The sequence below is a fragment of the Xyrauchen texanus genome, chromosome 16 (assembly GCF_025860055.1).
Source record: "Xyrauchen texanus isolate HMW12.3.18 chromosome 16, RBS_HiC_50CHRs, whole genome shotgun sequence".
NCBI lineage: Eukaryota > Metazoa > Chordata > Actinopteri > Cypriniformes > Catostomidae > Xyrauchen > Xyrauchen texanus.
The window spans coordinates 5,537,253-5,557,861 of NC_068291.1; the positions used below are offsets into that span (position 1 = coordinate 5,537,253).

Below are 20,609 nucleotides of genomic sequence, written 5' to 3' on the forward strand. Positions count from 1 at the left end.
AATTTTCAAAATTAGACGTAGGCTTCCATATATTTAGATTTCCAAGTATATAGTCATGATCTATGACAATATTCTCAGATTATAAAATTTTACAACCAAATATAAATTCAGAATTTACACTGTTATTTTCTGTTTGGCCCCTATAATGTATAGAAGGTAAATGGTCCTTATTCCCATTGGCTCCCTGCAGCAATCCAAACAAAAGCGTAAGTGACAAAGACATTTTCCAGTAGGGCAGGTGTTAGTGTCAGATGTGGCCTCAGGCAAACAGACACACGCCAAAGGACAAAGCAACAGGAGAAAAGAGGAGGAGAAAAAAAAGAGAATAAAGCAGAGACATGCAGGACAGGAGGATGGAGACCCATTCATGCTGCTACTGTGTTACGATTACTCCGGCGGTGCACTTGTGTCCATAATCAGAGTGCGCTCAGAACAGCCAGCCCCAATGCAGCTCTGTCTCTGTATTCCTTTAAAAGCTCAGAGCAGACACAGCTCATTAGTGGAAATAAAGAGGGGAAAGATGAGTAGACGAGCCGGGGGAAGGAGGGGAGGGGTCTCCTGTGACAGAACGCAAGCTTCTGTTCAGACCAAGACTCTTACCTTCAATTACTGTATTGACACCTGTATCAGACTTAATCTATAGGGGGGAGAAAAGACAATAGAGCAACACGTAAGCTGCACACCGTTAAGGGGGATGTGAAAGAGTGTCTCTGTTTTTAAAGGGATTAAGTGAAAGAGGGGAGGTTAGAGAACGCTATTGAAAACATCGATGTTACTCCTGAAGGGTGAAGATAGAACAACACACGCACAAAAAAAAAAGAAAAAAAAAGTGAAGTACATATATACAACTTTGAAAAAGTGCACTTGATAGATTGTGGCTGTTAAGGAAAGCAGAAGGTGAAATACATTTCCTGTGCGGCCTATTTAGACTGGCCCAGTTCAGTTCTTTGTGATTTCTGAGAGTGAAAAAAATGTGAACATGGTGAACAAAACAGAGAAGCTGCAGGATGCAAAATGTATAAGCCAAAACCTGCGATTTAGCAGCACTGCTTATTTAGAAAAAAAAAAAAGGGTTTTCAAACTAAGTTCATTCAAATTGTGTTGCATAACTGAAATGTCACTTGTGCAAAACAAAGCAAGAAGCTCTATGAGAGATTATTTCTAAACTGAGGTGATCATTTGACGTTAGAACTGGAATAATGGTTTCCATTAGGATGAGCTGAAGATCATGACAATGTAATTTACAAAACATGGTGTTTTTGGTTGTCTATTAGTGAGATTGTAAATAACAAGAGCTGTGAAGACCTATGAGAGATACTGCCAGTCTGTTATAAATTAGACAAACACTTCTCTACAAACCATAGTAACAGATAAAAATCCTTAAATTTGGGCAACACTGACACCAAAGCTCTGTTCCAAAACCTTGTAAGATCCCTACCGAGACAGTACTTTAAGAAGTCATAAATGCACTGCCGATGTGAAGGCTGTTCCAATACTGCATACTAAGATACCTTGTCTGGTCAAATTCAGCACGGCAGCATGTATTGGTTGTATCTATCACAGATAAAGCCATCCCAGAATACATTGTGATGAAATACTCATCCAAGAAGGTTAGAAGAGTAGAGAAAGAAGAGTTGAGAAAAATTTTGATTATAATTTCATCCAGATTTAATGTTAACTTTTAAACATGCACTATTTCACCCAATTTGTCTGTGTTCTTTGTATTTTGTGAGCTAATTAGAGTATCTTGTCATTAGCTTTGCCACATGCTAACATCAAACTTAATTTGAATCAATTGTGAGCATTATGTGGCCTTGAAGTGGAGACGGAAATATTGTATTTACGAGTTTCGAGCATATGAATGACCAAGCAGAGTCGTATTTACAAGTCAGAAACTTGGAATTGGAGATGATACCTGAGTTGTGACAGTTGAAGGAGCATATCAACATGAAAGATGATGGAAAGCATTTGCCATCATTCACTATGTATTTGTTTTAGTTTGGCTTCTCCCATATTTTGTTTTCCAACTTGAATGTCTGACATATTGTAATATCAAATGATCAACTTGGATGTAGGAGCTTCCTAGGGGTGCCTCAACGACTGGCGGTTGGTACCCAAGAATCTCTGCCCATCAATAGTCTACTATATCCTCATTAGAGTTGTCAAAAGTACAGGTACTTCAGTACCATGTTGATACTTAAAAACAAAAAACAGATCAAATTATATCAGTCTTTCTTCAGTTATGAAGAATTCAGTCGCACCATGACATCCTGCCCCCCTTGGACACCAACTGTATTGGCTGAAAGAAGCTGCTTTGGGTATTTGATTCGATGCGGTATAGTATTTTCACATACGCATGTCTACATGTGCTCTAAAGAGCTATCATGTCTCGTGGTGAATGCGGTTAAACATGTGAATGTGTTAAAAAAGCCTGTTTTGATGCAAAATTACTGTAAACAGCCGTTAATGTATTATGCCAATGTAAACAGACCTGCCCCTGTTTTTTATAGGCCTATCGTTAATACTAATCAAATAACAATATTGGCAAGAAAAAAAGAGAAAAGTACTCAATATTCTTTATTTCTCTGTTTCTCAGTCAAACTCTGACAGCATTGAATCAGTATTACTGTATAATATCCAATAACCACACAGGAAAGACTAAACCAATAATTCAAGTAATTTTATATGACATTAAATTACTTTATTATTATTATTATTTTCAATTTCTAAAATGTGCTGCTGTTACTGAAACTCTTGTGCAGTTTTTACTTAATTTGTATATGTTTTTCCTTTTACTTGAAGCAATGTTTTTTTTATATTTATATTAGTATTTACATACTATTACATAGTTAAATAAATAAAGGAGTGTGCGCAATAGCATGTTTATTGATTTTTCGGTAGTTTGGGGGCCGAGAATGTTTTTTTACTATAAAGTAATGCCATGGTTTTGAAAGATTTGGGAACCACAGCACTGTTCGAAACTCGCATGCACGTCACGTGATGTGGTGAACACGAGTGACAATTAACAGAGCTGCTGCCCATGTAGAGTATTTCAGTAAAGTTAATTGTGAGGTTACATTTTAGCTAGGATGCTGCCATAAAAGGTAGCTGTCTGTCTACATTGAAGCTGCTCACTATGTTTTGGAACACAGCTAAAGTTTTTGAAAGTCATCTATATACACATGTAGAAGCACTGCTGCTTGTGGGGTTTCACAGCTTGAATTCACATTTAGCTTGACAAGAACACTTTAATCTAGAGCAAACTATAAACTATACTGTCATAATAAAAAGGGAACATGCAGGTTGTATTGAAAAGGGAGAGACAGAGAGAAAGATAGAGAAGGAGAGAAATACGGAGGGTTGAGTAACAGACGTGTGGGGCCACATGCCTAATGGAGGAAGCAGGCAGAAAAGTCTTACAGTCCAGCTTGGCCCATTTGTACTCCACGTCCCAAACCATCCCTGGCCAACGCCTGCCTGCTGTTATGGATGAGATGGTGGTGAAACATGGAGCAGCATCATAGATGGGAACCCACACAACAGCTAAAATCCTACTGGATGAAGTGTCATTTTGAACGACACAGGGCCTTACAGGTGACCTATAGACTGTCCTAAAAACACTAAAAATAGCTTTTTGTGCATGTTGCGCTTTCTTTAATGATTATAATAATATTAACGTCCATATACTATAAGTAAGGTTGTGTGAGTAGGTTTGTGCTATTGTATATGCGCAAATCTATGGGTATATCATTATGAATATATTGAATATATATTGATTTTCATTATTTTGTCTTTTAGTTTTGGACACACACACACACACACACACACACACACACACACACACACACACACACACACACACACACACACACACACACACACACACACACACACACACACAGAGAGAGAGAGACAGAATAAAAACTGGATAATAGGCATGACAACTCAGGTTAAAAACAAGAAAGTGTGAACATGAGACAGTAATTAGAACAAGTGAGAGAAAGACAGACAGAAAGGAGAAGAAACAGAGAACAAAAAAAATCTTAAGATGCAAAAGAAGACAAATGGTCACCCCCTCTCTCTCTCTCTGCTCACTTCAGTTGCTGTTTAGTATGCAGCTTTGTGACAAGTCAATAGAGATCACCATAGTGATTTTCAACAACCCTTTGAGGAAATAAAATGGGTATCTCTGTAGAAATCAAAATTGTCCGTGCTCAGCTTCTGTCATTCTGCAAAACTATCCCAAGGAATGTGTACTGTATGGTGCACTCAGCACAACTTCGGACACTTTTAGCAGGTGAACTTCTAAAAAGTGTTGTTACAATATTTTTTCACACTCTCATAAAAAAAAAATTACTTGTCAAGTAACGATGTCCAACAATGTATGTGCATGCATCAGAGGAGATTTAAGTCAATTATATTCCTACCACAGTGTCAGTTCCACATCTAAAATTCTGTATTGTGTTCAACAGAAATCGGTGGTGAATTGACATTAATGTAAATTACATTTATAATGTTTTTAAAATAAAATCGCGACTCCTTTGACATGCTACAGCTATTTTCATAGCTAACATTTTTTTAAGATTTTAAAAACTTTAAAATTGTTAAAATTTTCACACAATAAATATTGAAATGATTTGTTTATATTAACTCTTTGTTTAGATTATCATAGTTTTCAAAATGTAATAATTTGCATTTTTATAATGGATTGTCATAGTCTGGGACAAGGCAAAAAGTAAAGTCTGTAAATAAAGGCATTTTAAAATAAAAAATTATAATAAGTAAAATTAATAAAAAAATCTATAAATAATTAACATTACTTTTTAGTAAAAAAGTAAAGATGACATCAGTGTGACTGCTGTCCAGGGTTTCCACGCCTTTTGACCAATTATTTTCCATGACCCTGGATAATGCTTTTAGAAGGTTTAAACAACAAAAAGCAATTTCTAGCTAATAAAATATTGAGCGCAGAAAAAAAGAAAAAAAAAGATCTGGGTAAATGACGCATTATATGTCCATGAACAAGATTTAAGGTTAAAATAGAAATTAATGTACTGTTTAAAGGGAAGTGTATATTTTAGGTTCTGTGACTGTAAACATTCATTTATAAATCACATTTTTGCCTTAACTAGTTCATTTTAAAAGGTCCTTTAAATGGAGTTTAGCATGTCACACCTTTTCAACAACCCACATATTCCCTACAGAAATTACCATGACTTTTTGATGACTTTTTAAGATTTTTATTTCCAAGACTTTTCAGGGCTCAAATCACAGTTTTAAAACTCCTTGATGTTTCTAGGTTTTCCATGACCGTGGGAGCCCTGGTTGTAACATGTTATGCATGTATACCTTTAAATGGATTCTGTCCACTTTCTGACAATTCTCCTTACAGTACTTCATGGAGTATGATATACTGGTCTTTCACAAACTCCTGCTTTCCTCTTCTGAATGAATAATAATTGTATGCCATTTTGATTTTATGAAGACCTTGACCTGAGGTATCCTAGCAGCATAAATCACCCTCAATATAGCCACAATATACAGTCGGTTACATATATTTCACACATTTTTCTTGGTGAAATTACCACTTCAGAGATTTCAGTTTGTATACAGAAAAAAGTGGAGAAAAAGAAAACTTGGGAGGAAAAAGGGGAAGGAAGAATTTTTTTTTTTTTTGTGACAGCAAAAATAAAAAAAGACAGGAAAAAAGGTGAAAGAAAGGCTCTTACCTGCACCTCCTGTTGGCCAGTAGCTGGGGGAAGGGGAGAAGACCTGGGCAGCAAAATCCTCAAAGGTCATGTTCTCCTTGTGGTTCTGAATGATGGCCTCCAGATAGAGAGCCCTCTCTTCATAACTGAGAAAGCCCATAAAGGAAAATGACAGTCTCTCAACAACTAATCATTAAAGGGTTTAAAAATACCCATCTACAGTAAGCAAAACTACGATCACTGGAATTAGGCATCGAAAGACTAAGTAGATTGTAGAAACTATTGGCAGCAATGGTCTCTACGATCAACTTAAGATTGCAATGCTTTTAGGTAACGCTGCACAGAAAGGTAGAATTAACTGGAACAACATCACAGGTAATGACCAACCTAGTCACAAGTCATAGTAATGGAACGAGATGGTGAAATCAAAGGAAATTGTACGAGTTGGCTCATACTTTTACTTCCATAGAGAAAGGAACCAACGAGTGATGCTTTTACAAAGTTTAAACCCCAATCCAAACCTAAAACTAACCATAAAGTCTAACCCCTTACCCAAACCCTAAACCTAACCATGATTTTTAAAGAAAAATAGATTTTGTGTACCATGGAAGAAAACAAAACATTGGGGCTAGCAAGGAGACGAGGGAAGCGTTTTACAGGTTGACATTCATCAGGCATTTGTATTGCATACATTTAAAATTGAATAAGTAACCAAATTCCTTCACAAAAGTTTTCTTTCTTAAAAAATCTAGTGTTGGATTGGTGGCTAGTTACATTTTCTGCCTGTATTGTTGATTGTCTGGTTTCTGTGGGAAAACAAATCATACCTTTTTGTATGAGCCAAGTCATACATTGTCATGTGATTATGTTGTAATGACTGAAAAAGTAGTGTGATAGTAATCTTTTTTTTACTTACTTACCAAACTTTAAGACTTTCTTTCTTCCGTGAAATACAAAAGGCGTTCCACAGAAGAAAGTCATACTGGTTTAGAAAGAAACGAAGGTGAATAGATTAAGACACAATTTTCTTTTTTGGATGAAAAACCCTTTAAGTATAAAATCTAAAACCATCTTTATATACATCTCTACTGTTTATATTCATATGTATAAAACAACATTTTTGTGATGTCATAGAAAAATCCATCCTTATGGTTTGCTTAAATTAAGCTTTTATGGAATAATCTAATTCCAGTTAGTATTTTAGAGCAAACGGAAAGTTCACGTAACAATCTTCTATCAGACTCTTGAAGTCATTTGCACTTGAACCATTGCACACATGGTGAGCGTGGCCTGTTCAGTTACAGCTACAGTCCGTTAACCGTCCAAACAAACGCAGGAGCAGGTGTTTCTGCCTCAACACTCTGCTCACGTGCAAACACACCAACGCAAGCCTGGCCAATCAATCAACAACTAATACAAGTATACAATCTGTGTGTACTGGTGTATTTATATGTATTTACTAAAGGGTGTGTGTGCTCTAATGTCTAATGAATAGGTTGCGGAGTGAAGGCAGGGGCGTTCCAGGGCCACATGCCTGCCTGCTGAAATTCTGGAGGGCCCTACTGATGCCATTCCCATCTCATTACGGAAGCTGCTTATTCTGCCAGGCGCTAGGCTGTTGCCAAGGCCTCTGCACTCCATCATGACCATGCTGGCTGCTGCGAACCGTTCTGTGTTTGAGCGAGCCAGTGTGTGTATGTGCGTGTGCCACGTGCCGGCGCAGCAGGGGCCAAGGCAACCGTGACAAATTGTTGAAAAGGTCCGTCTGAACCCAGCACTGACATGCACCTGAGCCTGAGGGCTGCACACAAGGAGGGAGCAATCTGCTTCACTTCTGTATGCTTTTCAGCTAAAAACATGCAGAGGGTGGGAGGGGGCACATATCTGCAAAAAAAGTTTACAATGTAGTCTAGATAAGGGGTTCCTAAACTTTTTTTGTCAGCTGAAACCCTTTGACCTAAATTATTCACTTAAATTACCCCAGATATTTGATGTTAATCTATCATCTTTGCACATTTGTTTTCTTATTATTGTTATATTTAAAAGAACATTTATTGAATTTATTGTTCTTTTCTTATAATATTTATACAATTTATTTCACCATTGGCATTTCTATCCCAACCAGAGATTGCACAACATATAATCATTAACCATCACAGTAACAACAGAAAACTCTAGCACGTTCACAAAAATAACATTCGATTTTGACATGTTATTCAGCTATGCGTGAGTTCTTAACACGGAGTCCGGGGTCAGTGCACTGACGTAAACACTACAAACACACACAAACGCGTATTTTTTTATGGTTAAAAAAAACATTATTTTCTTAGAAGGAACTAAAAGCATTTTGACAGGAAAATAAGTATATACAGTGTTACATTTCAGCACATTCACTGCGATTAATCGTGCTTAACTATGAAAAATCCTGCGATTAATCACAATTAAATATAAATTTTTTTACTAAAAGCACTAGTATTAACATTTAATATCTGGATTTGATTTAGCCATATTTTACACCAAAATTTCTTTTAATGTTCATAGACGTAATAACGCCAGGGCCATAGAAACCTGGGGTGGGGGTATTTCCCCATTACTTCTAGAAATATTTTATGAAATAAAACATCATATTTATATTTTTAGGAAATTAAATATTATATTTTAAGAGTTTTAAGAGTTCAAGGAAATAGTAACTGGTCGCCTAAACGGCATGCAAAAATGTTATGTTACATCATAACTTTGTATGGATAGTAGCAAGTAATTTACTTTTCCATTAAAAGGTACCATTTTCTCAACATTTTCTCTCGAACGCACACAGGGAAGGAGTGAAGACGCATAGACACATGGATGGTTAAAGTAGAAAACTGGCAAGCTTGGTTTAAGTTGCACTCTTGTTTTTTATTTGACAAATAACGGACAACATTTGGAATTTTCCTTTTCAAAACGATGCAAACATTTTGGTACGCAATCTCTTCACTCTCTTATGAATACCCTGGAGTTCCTTCACGAACCCCTGTTTGGATAACCCTGGTCTAGATCATCTATGGAATCAAAATGATTAGCAGTTGCTCGATGGCACAGTGTTCTTAAAAGTGCACTCTGTTGACATGTATGAGTGCGCGCTGGCTAACACACATGCTTGGAGTTGTGCAGGGATCACTCAAAGATCACAGGCTTTGCTACTGTGGAAATGGGAGTCAGAATATAATGCAGACCCTGTTCAGTTTACCAGGAAAGATGCTGAAGGCAGAAAACTAAAGATGGAAGTGTTTGCAAAAACAGATTACAGACCGAGAAACACAATGATGTAAAAAGATTAATAAGAGAAAAATAAATTGCATGTGTGTGAAAAAGAGAGGCAGAGAGAGAGAGGGAGGGAGAGAAAGAGAGGAATGAGAATAAGGGATAATAAGCCTGATCCCACTAGGTCAACAGAGCCATATGTCGTTCCATTATCAGAGATGCAGATGACTTAAGCGTGGCTCGGCTATTGAGATTCCTAAAACAAATATTGACCTCAGCCAGTCACTGCTGCCATCAGCCAACCTGCACTCCCACTTCCTGAGGAAAAAAACTAAACAAAACATAACCTTCAATCTATTTAACAAAATTTATGCAGCAGCCACAGAACATCATGTTGTACATTAATCAGTGCCTAAATGACTTTTGCTGCCACGCATCAATACTGACAATGCGCTGATCATTGTGATATACTGCGTAACACTGCAACTCTAAGTTTACATAAATATATACTGCTCTTTAAATATGGGGTTTGCTCTGCACTGTGTTTCTTATATATATTCCTAAATATCTAGCCTAAACTCATGAAGATAATGTGACTGTGGCAACATTACATTTTTTACAAATTGATTGCACTCGAATAAACTTATAAAGAAGTTGGTTATGTAGTGCAAATTAAAAATGTAAACACTTAAAAGTCAAGCAGTATAGTAAGTGTTTCGATGCCATAACAAATTGACTTGAGAAACAAGTGTCTATGAATTGATTCTGCCGTTTAACTTGTGATTTGTGTCAAAGTGTTTATAAGTTATTGCTGTTGTAGTACCTATAGTTTTTATTTCAGCAGGAAGATGCCGTGATACGTAAAAGCCACGCAAAACTAATTTAGCAAAAATGTTGTTTTTGTAATGTGATTCTATGACCAGTTTACACCTGGTATTAAGGTGAATTTCAGGTGATCCGATCACATGTGGTCAGCCCTAAATACATGTCTAAATGGGGTCTAAAATGTTTTGTGGATCACAAAAGCCACATATGACCACATACAATTTTTGGTGTAAATGCTAATCCGTCCTGTATGCTTACAGACAGCGGTGAAACACCACCCCTAACCTGTCAATCAATAGCTTTAAACAGTTTAAACTGTGCCAGATTTTAAAGGAAATTACATCCGAATGGAAAATCTAATAACGTTTACAAACACATTTATGAGAGCTTCACGGATCTTCTTTAGTGTGTCTGATATCAACACAGTTAAGAGAAGCATGAATACCGGTAATCTACTAAAATAATACAAAAATATTTCTTCTTGATGTGTTGCTTTTGTGCTTACATTAAATTTCATCTGGGAGAAACAACACACCATTTTTTTTGTGCTTTCTTTGTCTTTTCTGACTTTGTTGTGCTTTAATATTATGCAGTAACACACTTATTGTCTGATGTCATCATGAAACAGAGACCCTCCCCATCCAAATCTGATCACAAATGGTAACAGGAGAAGCATTTAGTAAACAGCGATGTGTCTCACCTGACCACATGTGATCGAAACAGCTGAGACGCATCATAATAACAGGTGGAAACAGGATCTAAGTGACCAGGTTGGTTAAACAGCTACAATCAGCCCATCAAGAGTCAATAAAATCAAGATGCTTTTGCTGGCAATTTTGAAAAACATCTTTGTGGTCAACAGCTTTGTCCGCAAGTCCTGGAAGTCACCTCATCTCTGTCTCAGGTTTCTGTGACACTCTAATTGTAGCGCCACAGATTGTTCCACTGAATACATGAGGTCGGGTTTACAAGTGCTGGATGACGGCGGTGTGGATTAATTCAATAAAGCAGAGAACAGTGACGCAGGTTAACGAGCAACAATCAGTGAATCAGACCTGCTTTGGACACCATACACATGCTTGTTTCAGTCAGAGGCAGGCACAACTAAACAGACGCAAAATGTTTGCATGGACAGAGGTCGCTTAGGGGACACTGTTCCAGGATGCCACAATGAGCGTTGAGAGAAAAACAAACACAAGGCCATTTTCTGTTTTAGGCAGGTGGGTAGGAACCAACATAAGCTTTGTATGAGTAGAAATTTAGAAGTTTAGGGATTTCCCAATGAAATTTATGTCACCCTTTTCAGCATCTGTGATGGAAAATCTCTCCAGTCCGGTGGAAAAGAAGCAAGAGGTTGAATAGGTCATTTTAAAAATCCTTTTATGACCCAAGCCCATCAAACCCGTTTTTGGGGTGGGTTCGAATCAGTTTTTCAAGTATAATTTGGTTTTGGGTCAGCTTGTAATTAATGAAAAAATAAATAATAATAATTATCATCTATATTTTGTTTATATAATATATATTTGTCTTTGACTGTTGTGCAGCATTTCTCTGCTTTTTCAGCATCCTGTGCAGGACCACCACATTTATTAGACACCATGTCAAGTTTAAAAGGACACCTGTGTTCGGCTTCATTTGTTGCAGTGCATCTAGATTTTTCTTCAATATTGCAAGGAGTGATATGTGAGTGTTACACATGATTCCAGATTACATTGTGTACGAGCTTAACATTTGACTGTACTGGTCGGGTCACACGGTCTCTGGTATAGGCCGTGTTTGGGCTTCAACTTAATGACAGTGCAGACCTCTTATCGAGAACATCTACACAGAATTTTGTCTAAAAACAAATTTGATTTCATGGAGAAAGGGACATGGTGTCAAACGGGCAAATTTAACATTTTCCTGCCACGTAAAATAATGTGATGACCTCATTCAAGCACAGGTCAGATTGTGCCGAGATGGCGGAAAGGGATAAAGAAAAAAGACTGTAAACAAAAAGCACAATAGAGCTGTTACGCCAGAGAGGGAAAAACAGACAACGCAAATCCACTTTGGAGGAAAAATGTCCTCCAAGCATTTTGCAGAGGGGTCTTAACAGATAACACTCTTTTTCCTCTCGCTTAATGACCACTTTGCTACCCCATGGTGCACCAGGTGACAAAGGCGAGGCATTAAAGGCTGTCGAGAGTTGAAGCCCAGGGGACCACAGTGACTCATTGAGTATTCAGGAACAGCCCAAAACAATCCATTCAACTGGGTCTACAACCAGAACATTCTGGATTAGTATAAAGTGAGAAAAGCTTAAACAGTTGAGTATATAAATATATACACGGATAAAAATTTACAGTGGCAAGAAATATTATGTAAACCCTTTACCTGAATGACCTGCATTTATTTGTCTTAAAATCTCATTTGATTTTCCTCTAATGTACAATAATGAATAAACACAATTTCTTTCAACATATAACATCCAAATTATTGTATTGTCCATGTACATAGTGAATATATCAGTGTTTTCCAACCTTGTTCCTGGAGGCCCTCCAAAACTGCACATTTTGTATATCTCCCTTATCTGACACATCCACAATGTAGTACTGTGGCTACTCTCCCTAGAAGTGGCCATCCAGACAAGATGACTTAAAGGGGCACACTGCAGGATGCTGTTTGAGGTGAGAAAAGGACACTAGAGTGACAGCTAAAGACTTCAAGGAATCAATGGATCTCGTTAACATCTATGTTCATGAGTCTACTATATGGAAAACATTAAACAGGCATGGTGTCCATGGCAGGATACCACAGAGGAAGTAGCTGATTTCCAACAAACACATTGCTGCACACCTGACGTTTGCAAAGACTTCTTAGACACTCCACAACACTAATGGAAGATGTTTTGTGGACTGATGAAACAATGGTTGAATTGTTTGGCAAGAACACGTTTAAAAAGGGCACCGCATACCAACAGGAAAACATAAGCTCAACGGTGAAGTACGGTGGAGGGAGCATCATGATTTGGGGCTGCATTGTTGCCAAGACCACTTGCCATCATCGAGAGAAAAAATATTTTCCCAAGTTTATTGAGATATCCTACAGGATAAGTTCAGGGTGGTTGACTGCCAGCTGAAGCTCAGTAGAAATTGGGTAATGCAGCAGGATAATGACCCTAAACATCAAAGTAAATCCACTACACAATGGCTTAAAAAAAAAAAAAAAAGAAGAAAATCCACCTTTTGGAGTAGCCCAGTCAGAGCCCAGACCCAAAAGAGATGCTGCGGAATGACTTCAAGAGAACCATTCAAACCAGACATCCCAAGAATATGGCTGAGCAGATCTGTAAGGATGAATGGTCCAAAATTCCTTTTGAACGTTTTGCAGGTCTAATCCGCAGCTACCGGAAATGCATGGTTGAGGTTATTGCTGCCAAAGGAGGATTGACCAGTTATTAAATCCAAAGGTTTACTTACTTTTTCCACAGCATTGTTAATGTTTAATGGGATGCATCAATAAAGACATAAAAGATTATAATCGTTTGTGTGGTGTTAGCTTAAACACACTGTTTTTGCCTATACTTGTGACTTGCTAAAGATGAGATCACATTTTATGACCAATTCATGCAGAAAACTAGCTATTTTCAAGAACTTCAATGTAATCAGCAAAAGATTTAATGTACAGCTGGTTTCTATGGGAACAATTACAACTCTATTCAAACAACAAAGCTTTTAAAGATATATTAAAAGTAATAAAACAGAAGTTTATCTACAGTAACCCAAATACTAATGAATTAGCCATCATGAAATTATGTCTGTGAAAGGGTGATGGTGTGAAATGAAGAGTATGTGTGCTGTTGTCCAGATGGTTTGGGGTGGCCAGTGGGGAATTGAAAGGTCAAGCACTTTGGCAGATCAAAGCCAAGGTCAGGTGGCACTAGTGGCCATGTTCAAGGTGCACAAGGACTCAAAGGGCCTCAGATGGCTTCTCATTAGCAATCAGCTCAGGCCACAAACCCTTGGGAGCAACTTCTGAACCCAGCCCACCCTGATACCCCTCCCTTCTGTCCACACACAACAAAAGATCTCACTCTGCAGGACACCTCTGCTTGGATATAACACTGCTGACTTAGGGGGTCACAATGTTAGTTTGACAATACACAAACCTGTCATTAACATGATCATGAAAACAAGGAAAGCAATGTAACAGGAAAGTAGAACTATGATTAAGATTATATCATGAAATGCCAAAGAAATGACTGATTTCCAGAGTGTTTTGTCCACTGGACATGTTTTCTGGAAAGACATATTTTCAAATTCTTGTAAGCTGAACAAAACCAAGATCCATAACAGTACAACCATTTTAACTAACTGTACCTTTATCCCTCATAGTATTGTTTCACATTCAGCCATTTTGAGGAAATTTGCCGTTAAACACCACTTTGACAAAATCCATTTAGAACAGGATGGTAACACATTGAAAAGAGCACAGATGGACAGAGTAACCCAGAGGCCTGAGGAAGAAGCAGAGACACAGCCTCTAGAGTCATAGCAGTTGGGTTTTTAGTGCTTTATTAGAAACACAGGGGTCAATTAGCAGACAGAGGGCTGAGGCCCTGCACTGCTGTGTCTTGTTAAACTGTAGAAAGGCCAGGTCTGGTCAGAGGGAGACTGTAATTGAAACATAAGGAGCCTCTGGTGTTCTTGCCTGAGGAAGGACTACTAGACTGAGGTGAACTGCAGTGACTAAGGCTTCAAGACCATAGAACAGTTGAGGCAATTTCTTTTAGATGCTTTTGTCTGTTAACCTGTTGATACGCACCCCCTTTTTGAGCACAAACCATGAAAATGACATACCTGAACTTAAATGGTTGTATTTAATGGACCCCTTGGAGTATGGACACAGTTGTAGCATCTTTTGAAAGAAGACACTTTGGGCTTAATTTCCAAAGTTTCAGAATGAATATATGTTTTTATTTTCTTAAGTTTGAGAAGCTGAAGTTTATAGTAATATAGAAATATTTTTATAGAAAAGATTATATGTTTTATAATCTAAAAAAAAATAATAAATGTACCAAGAAAGCCCTGAAATACAATATTCTCAAAGCTATATGTCTAAAGAAGTTATGTTTCAAATTTGAAGATGATCTAACAAAAAATAAGGTTCCTGAAAGATTTTTCTCTGTAAAATCGCTGGTAAAATTAAGGCCACACCTTTCAAGACAACACAAATCTGACTGCACTGCTCGGCTATTATGAATAAAACTAACCCCATTTTTAAAAATAGACTTTGGAGAGAGGCTCGTTTTGTTTACGAGACTCTAATATATAAGATAATATACAGTTTTACAAAACGAATGGTGCTCAGATTGCATAGTTTGTTGAAGAACGATGACGAAGGGTAATTCTTTCAGGCGAGATATCATGTAAACAATGGAGAATATATATCAATATTTCTCAGATTTATCGCTTTGATAGACAAAAAGTGCTATTGGATGTTTTTCAATGAATGCTTGTCATAGACAATTGACCCAAGTGTGGCGAACTGGATTCATCTGACGATCGCGTTTTCATAACAAAAGTATGCAGTCCTGTTTTGATATTGCATGTTTTCATTTGTACTCAAATAACTTGGCACAATTAACTAAATTGCTGTTTCTGGAGCATTGCTGTCATGAAACAGAGATCGGATATCAATGTTGAACCCTTAGACCTTTGAAAAGATGTATAATTTGTTAACGTTAATTACATTTATAGACTGTAAATTATATATTAAATGTAAGCAGAGTGACATCACTACCACATGCGGGGGAATTGCGTATCAACAGGTTAAAGAAATGTTCAGTGTTAAATATAACTTAAGCTCTATGGACAGTATCTGAGGCATGCTTAAGGCCACATTCAAACTAGAATGTTTTTGTTTAAAATCACATCAATTTGTTACACTTGCACCTCTCATTCACACTGGAAAGGCATTTTCCTCCACCAAAAATTTTGCGTTTCGAAAATGCTCCCCATTATTCATACATAGAAAACAGTTTCCTAACGTCATAATTTTTTCAAGCAAATACGGATTGGTGTGGATGAGACATTAGAAGTCCATGATTTGTGTTAGATACAAACTGATAGACAAAACAAAATTATTTTGTGTGATAATCCTCAGCATCTAAATCTTAACTTGTTTTGAACCTGGAACTCCTTTATTATGCCATATTTAGGGTAAAACTGATATTCTCAAAATAAATAAATATATGGCCATTGAAAATTCTTCCTCATTACACTATTATCAGGATGTTATTTAAATATCTATTATAGACATATAAAATGGAAAGGAAATTCAAATGATAAATATTTCAAGCTTAAAGAGCAAATGCAAATTTCCGTCATTTTACAGGGGCCACTATCAAGGCATGGCAGAGGTTAACAATATATTTCTGCTCTCTCTTATTTGGCTTCTAAATGGGCTCTTGTGCAAGGACAGAGAAGTTGAAGGACTGAAGAGTGACCATGCATGCTCAACCTCCACTCCAGCCAAGCACCAGCCATTAACCTCAACCAATCACATTGACCTTGCCATCTAGCAGGGGAAGAGGATAATTGGCTAGTTTAGAAAAAAGGCCCCGCAGCTTTTGGGATATTGTCCGAGCCAGTGTTCGGCTGACATTCTCGGTCTCTGAATGGAATGCTCTGCATACAGATGCCTTCCGCATTTCTGCTGCACTTGTGCTCTAATTAGGTACTGACACCAACATTCAGATCAAATAAACGATAGAGTCCCTGACTCATTTTCATGGTCTCAGGAAGGCTCCTGATTATATACAGTACTACCATGACAAAGTGATGCAGTGTTATCCTGATGTAGTGGGCCTTATCAAACACAGTCTCATAACTCATTGTTGTATGAGATGATCAAACCGTATGAAGCTGTATGAATTTTATTCCAATAATTACCAACTATTCAACAACCAACATTTGCAATTGATACAAAACAAGCATCAACTTTTAGTTAGCCCCCAGTCCAACACTTCATTTTAGGGATGTTCACACTCTCGAAGTTTAGAATTTTGCTTCAAAGCTGTACCTAAATATGTGTAATATTATTTTCAATAAGCCATGAGAATAATATTACTACAATAAGTGAATTAATCATAATTCCCTTATTAAAGCTAATTCCTTACAATAGAAATTGTGAGCGGATACAACGAGACGTTGTATTACAATTTTAATGATGGAGAATTTTATTCAGACAAATAATCAAGTAATTTGTCATTTATATTATTTATAATGGTTGTCAAACATGACTAATTCCATTATAAATTACCTAACATAATAATTTAGAATAAGGACAGTTTAATTTAATTCCTAGCTCACACATACTGTTTCCCTACATATAATGGTGGGTAGGCGGGCACGTTAACCCATCCCGTGTACATTTATACTACCAAATTGCCTACATACACTCACCTAAAGGATTATTAGGAACACCTGTTCAATTTCTCATTAATGCAATTATCTAATCAACCAATCACATGGCAGTTGCTTCAATGCATTTAGGGGTGTGGTCCTGGTCAAGACAATCTCCTGAACTCCAAACTGAATGACAGAATGGGAAAGAAAGGTGATTTAAGCAATTTTGAGCATGGCATGGTTGTTGGTGCCAGACGGGCCGGTCTGAGTATTTCACAATCTGCTCAGTTACTGGGATTTTCACGCACAACCATTTCTAGGGTTTACAAAGAATGGTGTGAAAAGGAAAAACATCCAGTATGCGGCAGTCCTGTGGGCTGAAAATGCCTTGTTGACGCTTAGAGGTCAGAGGAGAATGGGCCGACTGATTCAAGCTGATAGAAGAGCAACTTCGCCTGAAATAACCACTCGTTACAACCGAGGTATGCAGCAAAGCATTTGTGAAGCCACAACATGCACAACCTTGAGGCGGATGGGCTACAACAGCAGAAGACCCCACCGGGTACCACTCATCTCCACTACAAATAGGAAAAAGAGGCTACAATTTGCAAGAGCTCACCAAAATTGGACAGATGAAGACTGGAAAAATGTTGCCTGGTCTGATGAGTCTCGATTTCTGTTGAGACATTCAGATGGTAGAGTCAGAATTTGGCGTAAACAGAATGAGAACATGGATCCATCATGCCTTGTTACCACTGTGCAGGCTGCTGGTGGTGGTGGTGTAATGGTGTGGGGGATGTTTTCTTGGCACACTTTAGGCCCCTTAGTGCCAATTGGGCATCGTTTAAATGCCACGGCCTACCTGAGCATTGTTTCTGACCATGTCCATCCCTTTATGGCCACCATGTACCCATCCTCTGATGGCTACTTCCAGCAGGATAATGCACCATGTCACAAAGCTCGAATCATTTCAAATTGGTTTCTTGAACATGACAATGAGTTCACTGTACTAAAATGGCCTCCACAGTCACCAGATCTCAACCCAATAGAGCATCTTTGGGATGTGGTGGAACGGGAGCTTCGTGCCCTGGATGTGCATCCCACAAATCTCCATCAACTGCAAGATGCTATCCTATCAATATGGGCCAACATTTCTAAAGAATGCTTTCAGCACCTTGTTGAATCAATGCCACGTAGAATTAAGGCAGTTCTGAAGGCGAAAGGGGGTCAAACACAGTATTAGTATGGTGTTCCTAATAATCCTTTAGGTGAGTGTATAATGGTGGAGAGTTGCGGCACTTTAATCCATACCGTGTACATCTACATCAGCTAAAAGCGGCAGATCTATTGTGCTACATTTACACAAGTCCAATATTTTGACACAAATTAGCTTTTTTGTCCCACTGTTCACGTTCACTTTAGACATAACTGACTGTTTACATTTACATTTATGCATTTGGCAGACGCTTTTATCCAAAGCGACTTACAGTGCACTTATTACAGGGACAATCCCCCCGGAGCAACCTGGAGTTAAGTGCCTTGCTCAAGGACACAATGGTGGTGGCTGTGGGGATAGAACCAGTGACCTTCTGATTACCAGATTACCAGTTATGTGCTTTAGACCACTACACCATCACCACACGTTTACATTAATACCTTGCCAAGATGGGCATTTTGGCAGGATTTTTAAATTGTATTTGACCGTTCAAGCACAAATCTGCATTAGAGGGAACAGTCTCGAAGCACATGTGCACATAAATCATGCACACACACATACTGTAAGCTTCCTGTTAGCCAGACTGTGCGTGGTTACAGATCCAAAAAAAGAAAGTGTGAATCTTTTAAGATTCTTATTATTTGTTATCTGTTCTTGAGATCGGCCAGTGGTTTTCTTGCAATCATGTCATTCGCAATCGACGTAATGCACAATCCTGTTTTATTTTAAGAAAGGAAACCTGAGTAAACAGATTTCTTTACTCATTTCATTTTAATTATTGTAATACAAATGACTGATGTATTGCATGTCAATAACCCATAATATGCTTCCCTTGTCTTATTCCAAACCCTGATGTTTTTGTTTTTCTGTGGTACACACCAGTTATTTTTCTATTAAAATCACAGTTAGGTTACACAATTCCATCTATGAGCGTAGTCCTCATCTTGAAAATGCTGTCCATAGACAAATGTGCTTCCTTTTTTTAATAACAAAGTTATCTTCTTCGCATTTAGACTTAATGCTAAGGTTTGGGTTAAAAAAATTCTCTATGGGACAAAAAGTCGTTTTTGTAAAAATAAAAAATAAAAACACCTTGTATGATTTCTTATGATTTCGTCATCTAATTATAATTATTACGACTTTTCATGAGACCGGCTGGCCTGATCCAGTGTTTCTTACATCATTTGGTTTTGCCAGTGTGAGCGCACCATCATAGCCCCCAAGAATTTGGGCCTGATAATATATAGGAATGTTACCTATACTGTTATCGGATTCGGGTAATATACTGCGCTTATCTACTTATATCTTACTCATAAAAATTTACCGATACCAAAAAACGATACCTTCTGATGTACGAATGCCATTGAGCAAACATTCTACACAAATTAAAATCATGATATGTCCTAGAGTGATTATTGAATAGCAAAGGCTGCGTTTTAATAAAATAAATATATAGTTTGCATGTGCTTTGTGCTTCAAAGTGAACATGTGTAGCTGGCAGCTCATACACAGAAAAATTCTCATCATCAACAACACGTGTGCTCTGAGGTGGGTCATTTTCAATACCACGGTATTCTTTAAAGTTTTTTAAAGGACTATGTAAATATCATGGTACACAAATAATTCAGTAGCATGGTATATACCAGGGGTATTCAATGAAAGTTACTGACAACATTTTACTAACTATTCTAATCATTTTAAAGTGTTGGTTGTCCAAGGCTATCCATGCCAGAGATGATGCCATCTTTGAATTAATTTGACATAACTTTACAAACTTTCAGTTTGTTTATTATGAAAGGCTGGCAACATGCTGTGTAATAAAGCTAAATTATTTAGAAAGAAAAACCTTGATTATATTAGTCTAATGGAGCTCTGGCACCACGTTCACTAGTCCTATCACAAACCTTAAACAGTTTCCTGGCTCAGCTGAACCGATGGACTGGCTTCCAGACACGTGAAGATACTTTCACTTTGCTTCATTCTCTTTCTCTGAAGTGTGTTTTTGTGAAAGATTGGCAGTATCCATCCATATTGCTGTTTGCAGTGTATATTCTACAGTCTACTGTCATTGAAATAACTGCATCGGCAACTCTCTACCCACATTCATATGGTGGAGAGAGGCAGCTGGATAGGCACAGTGAGGGGACAAAGGCAATAAATTAATCTGGTTTGGTGCTAGAGAAAACATATTCGGGGATCTAGCTCTGAAAGCCCAGTGCTATCTATACC

The 20,609-nt window shown here is 37.6% G+C and overlaps 1 protein-coding gene across 3 annotated transcripts in view; it reads right to left on the reverse strand.

The window, feature by feature from the left end:
• The window catches only part of ralgapa2 (Ral GTPase activating protein catalytic subunit alpha 2), a 268,297-nt gene that overhangs the window by 5,387 nt on the left and 242,301 nt on the right, over positions 1-20,609 (reverse strand). For 2 of the 3 annotated variants that reach the window (XM_052145011.1, XM_052145009.1), the window contains one exon: positions 5,730-5,854. In XM_052145011.1, the coding sequence (XP_052000971.1) occupies positions 5,730-5,854 (125 nt within the window). Of the gene's footprint in view, positions 1-600; positions 638-5,729; positions 5,855-20,609 lie in introns of all 3 variants that reach the window. The other variant, XM_052145010.1, reaches the window with a different exon arrangement.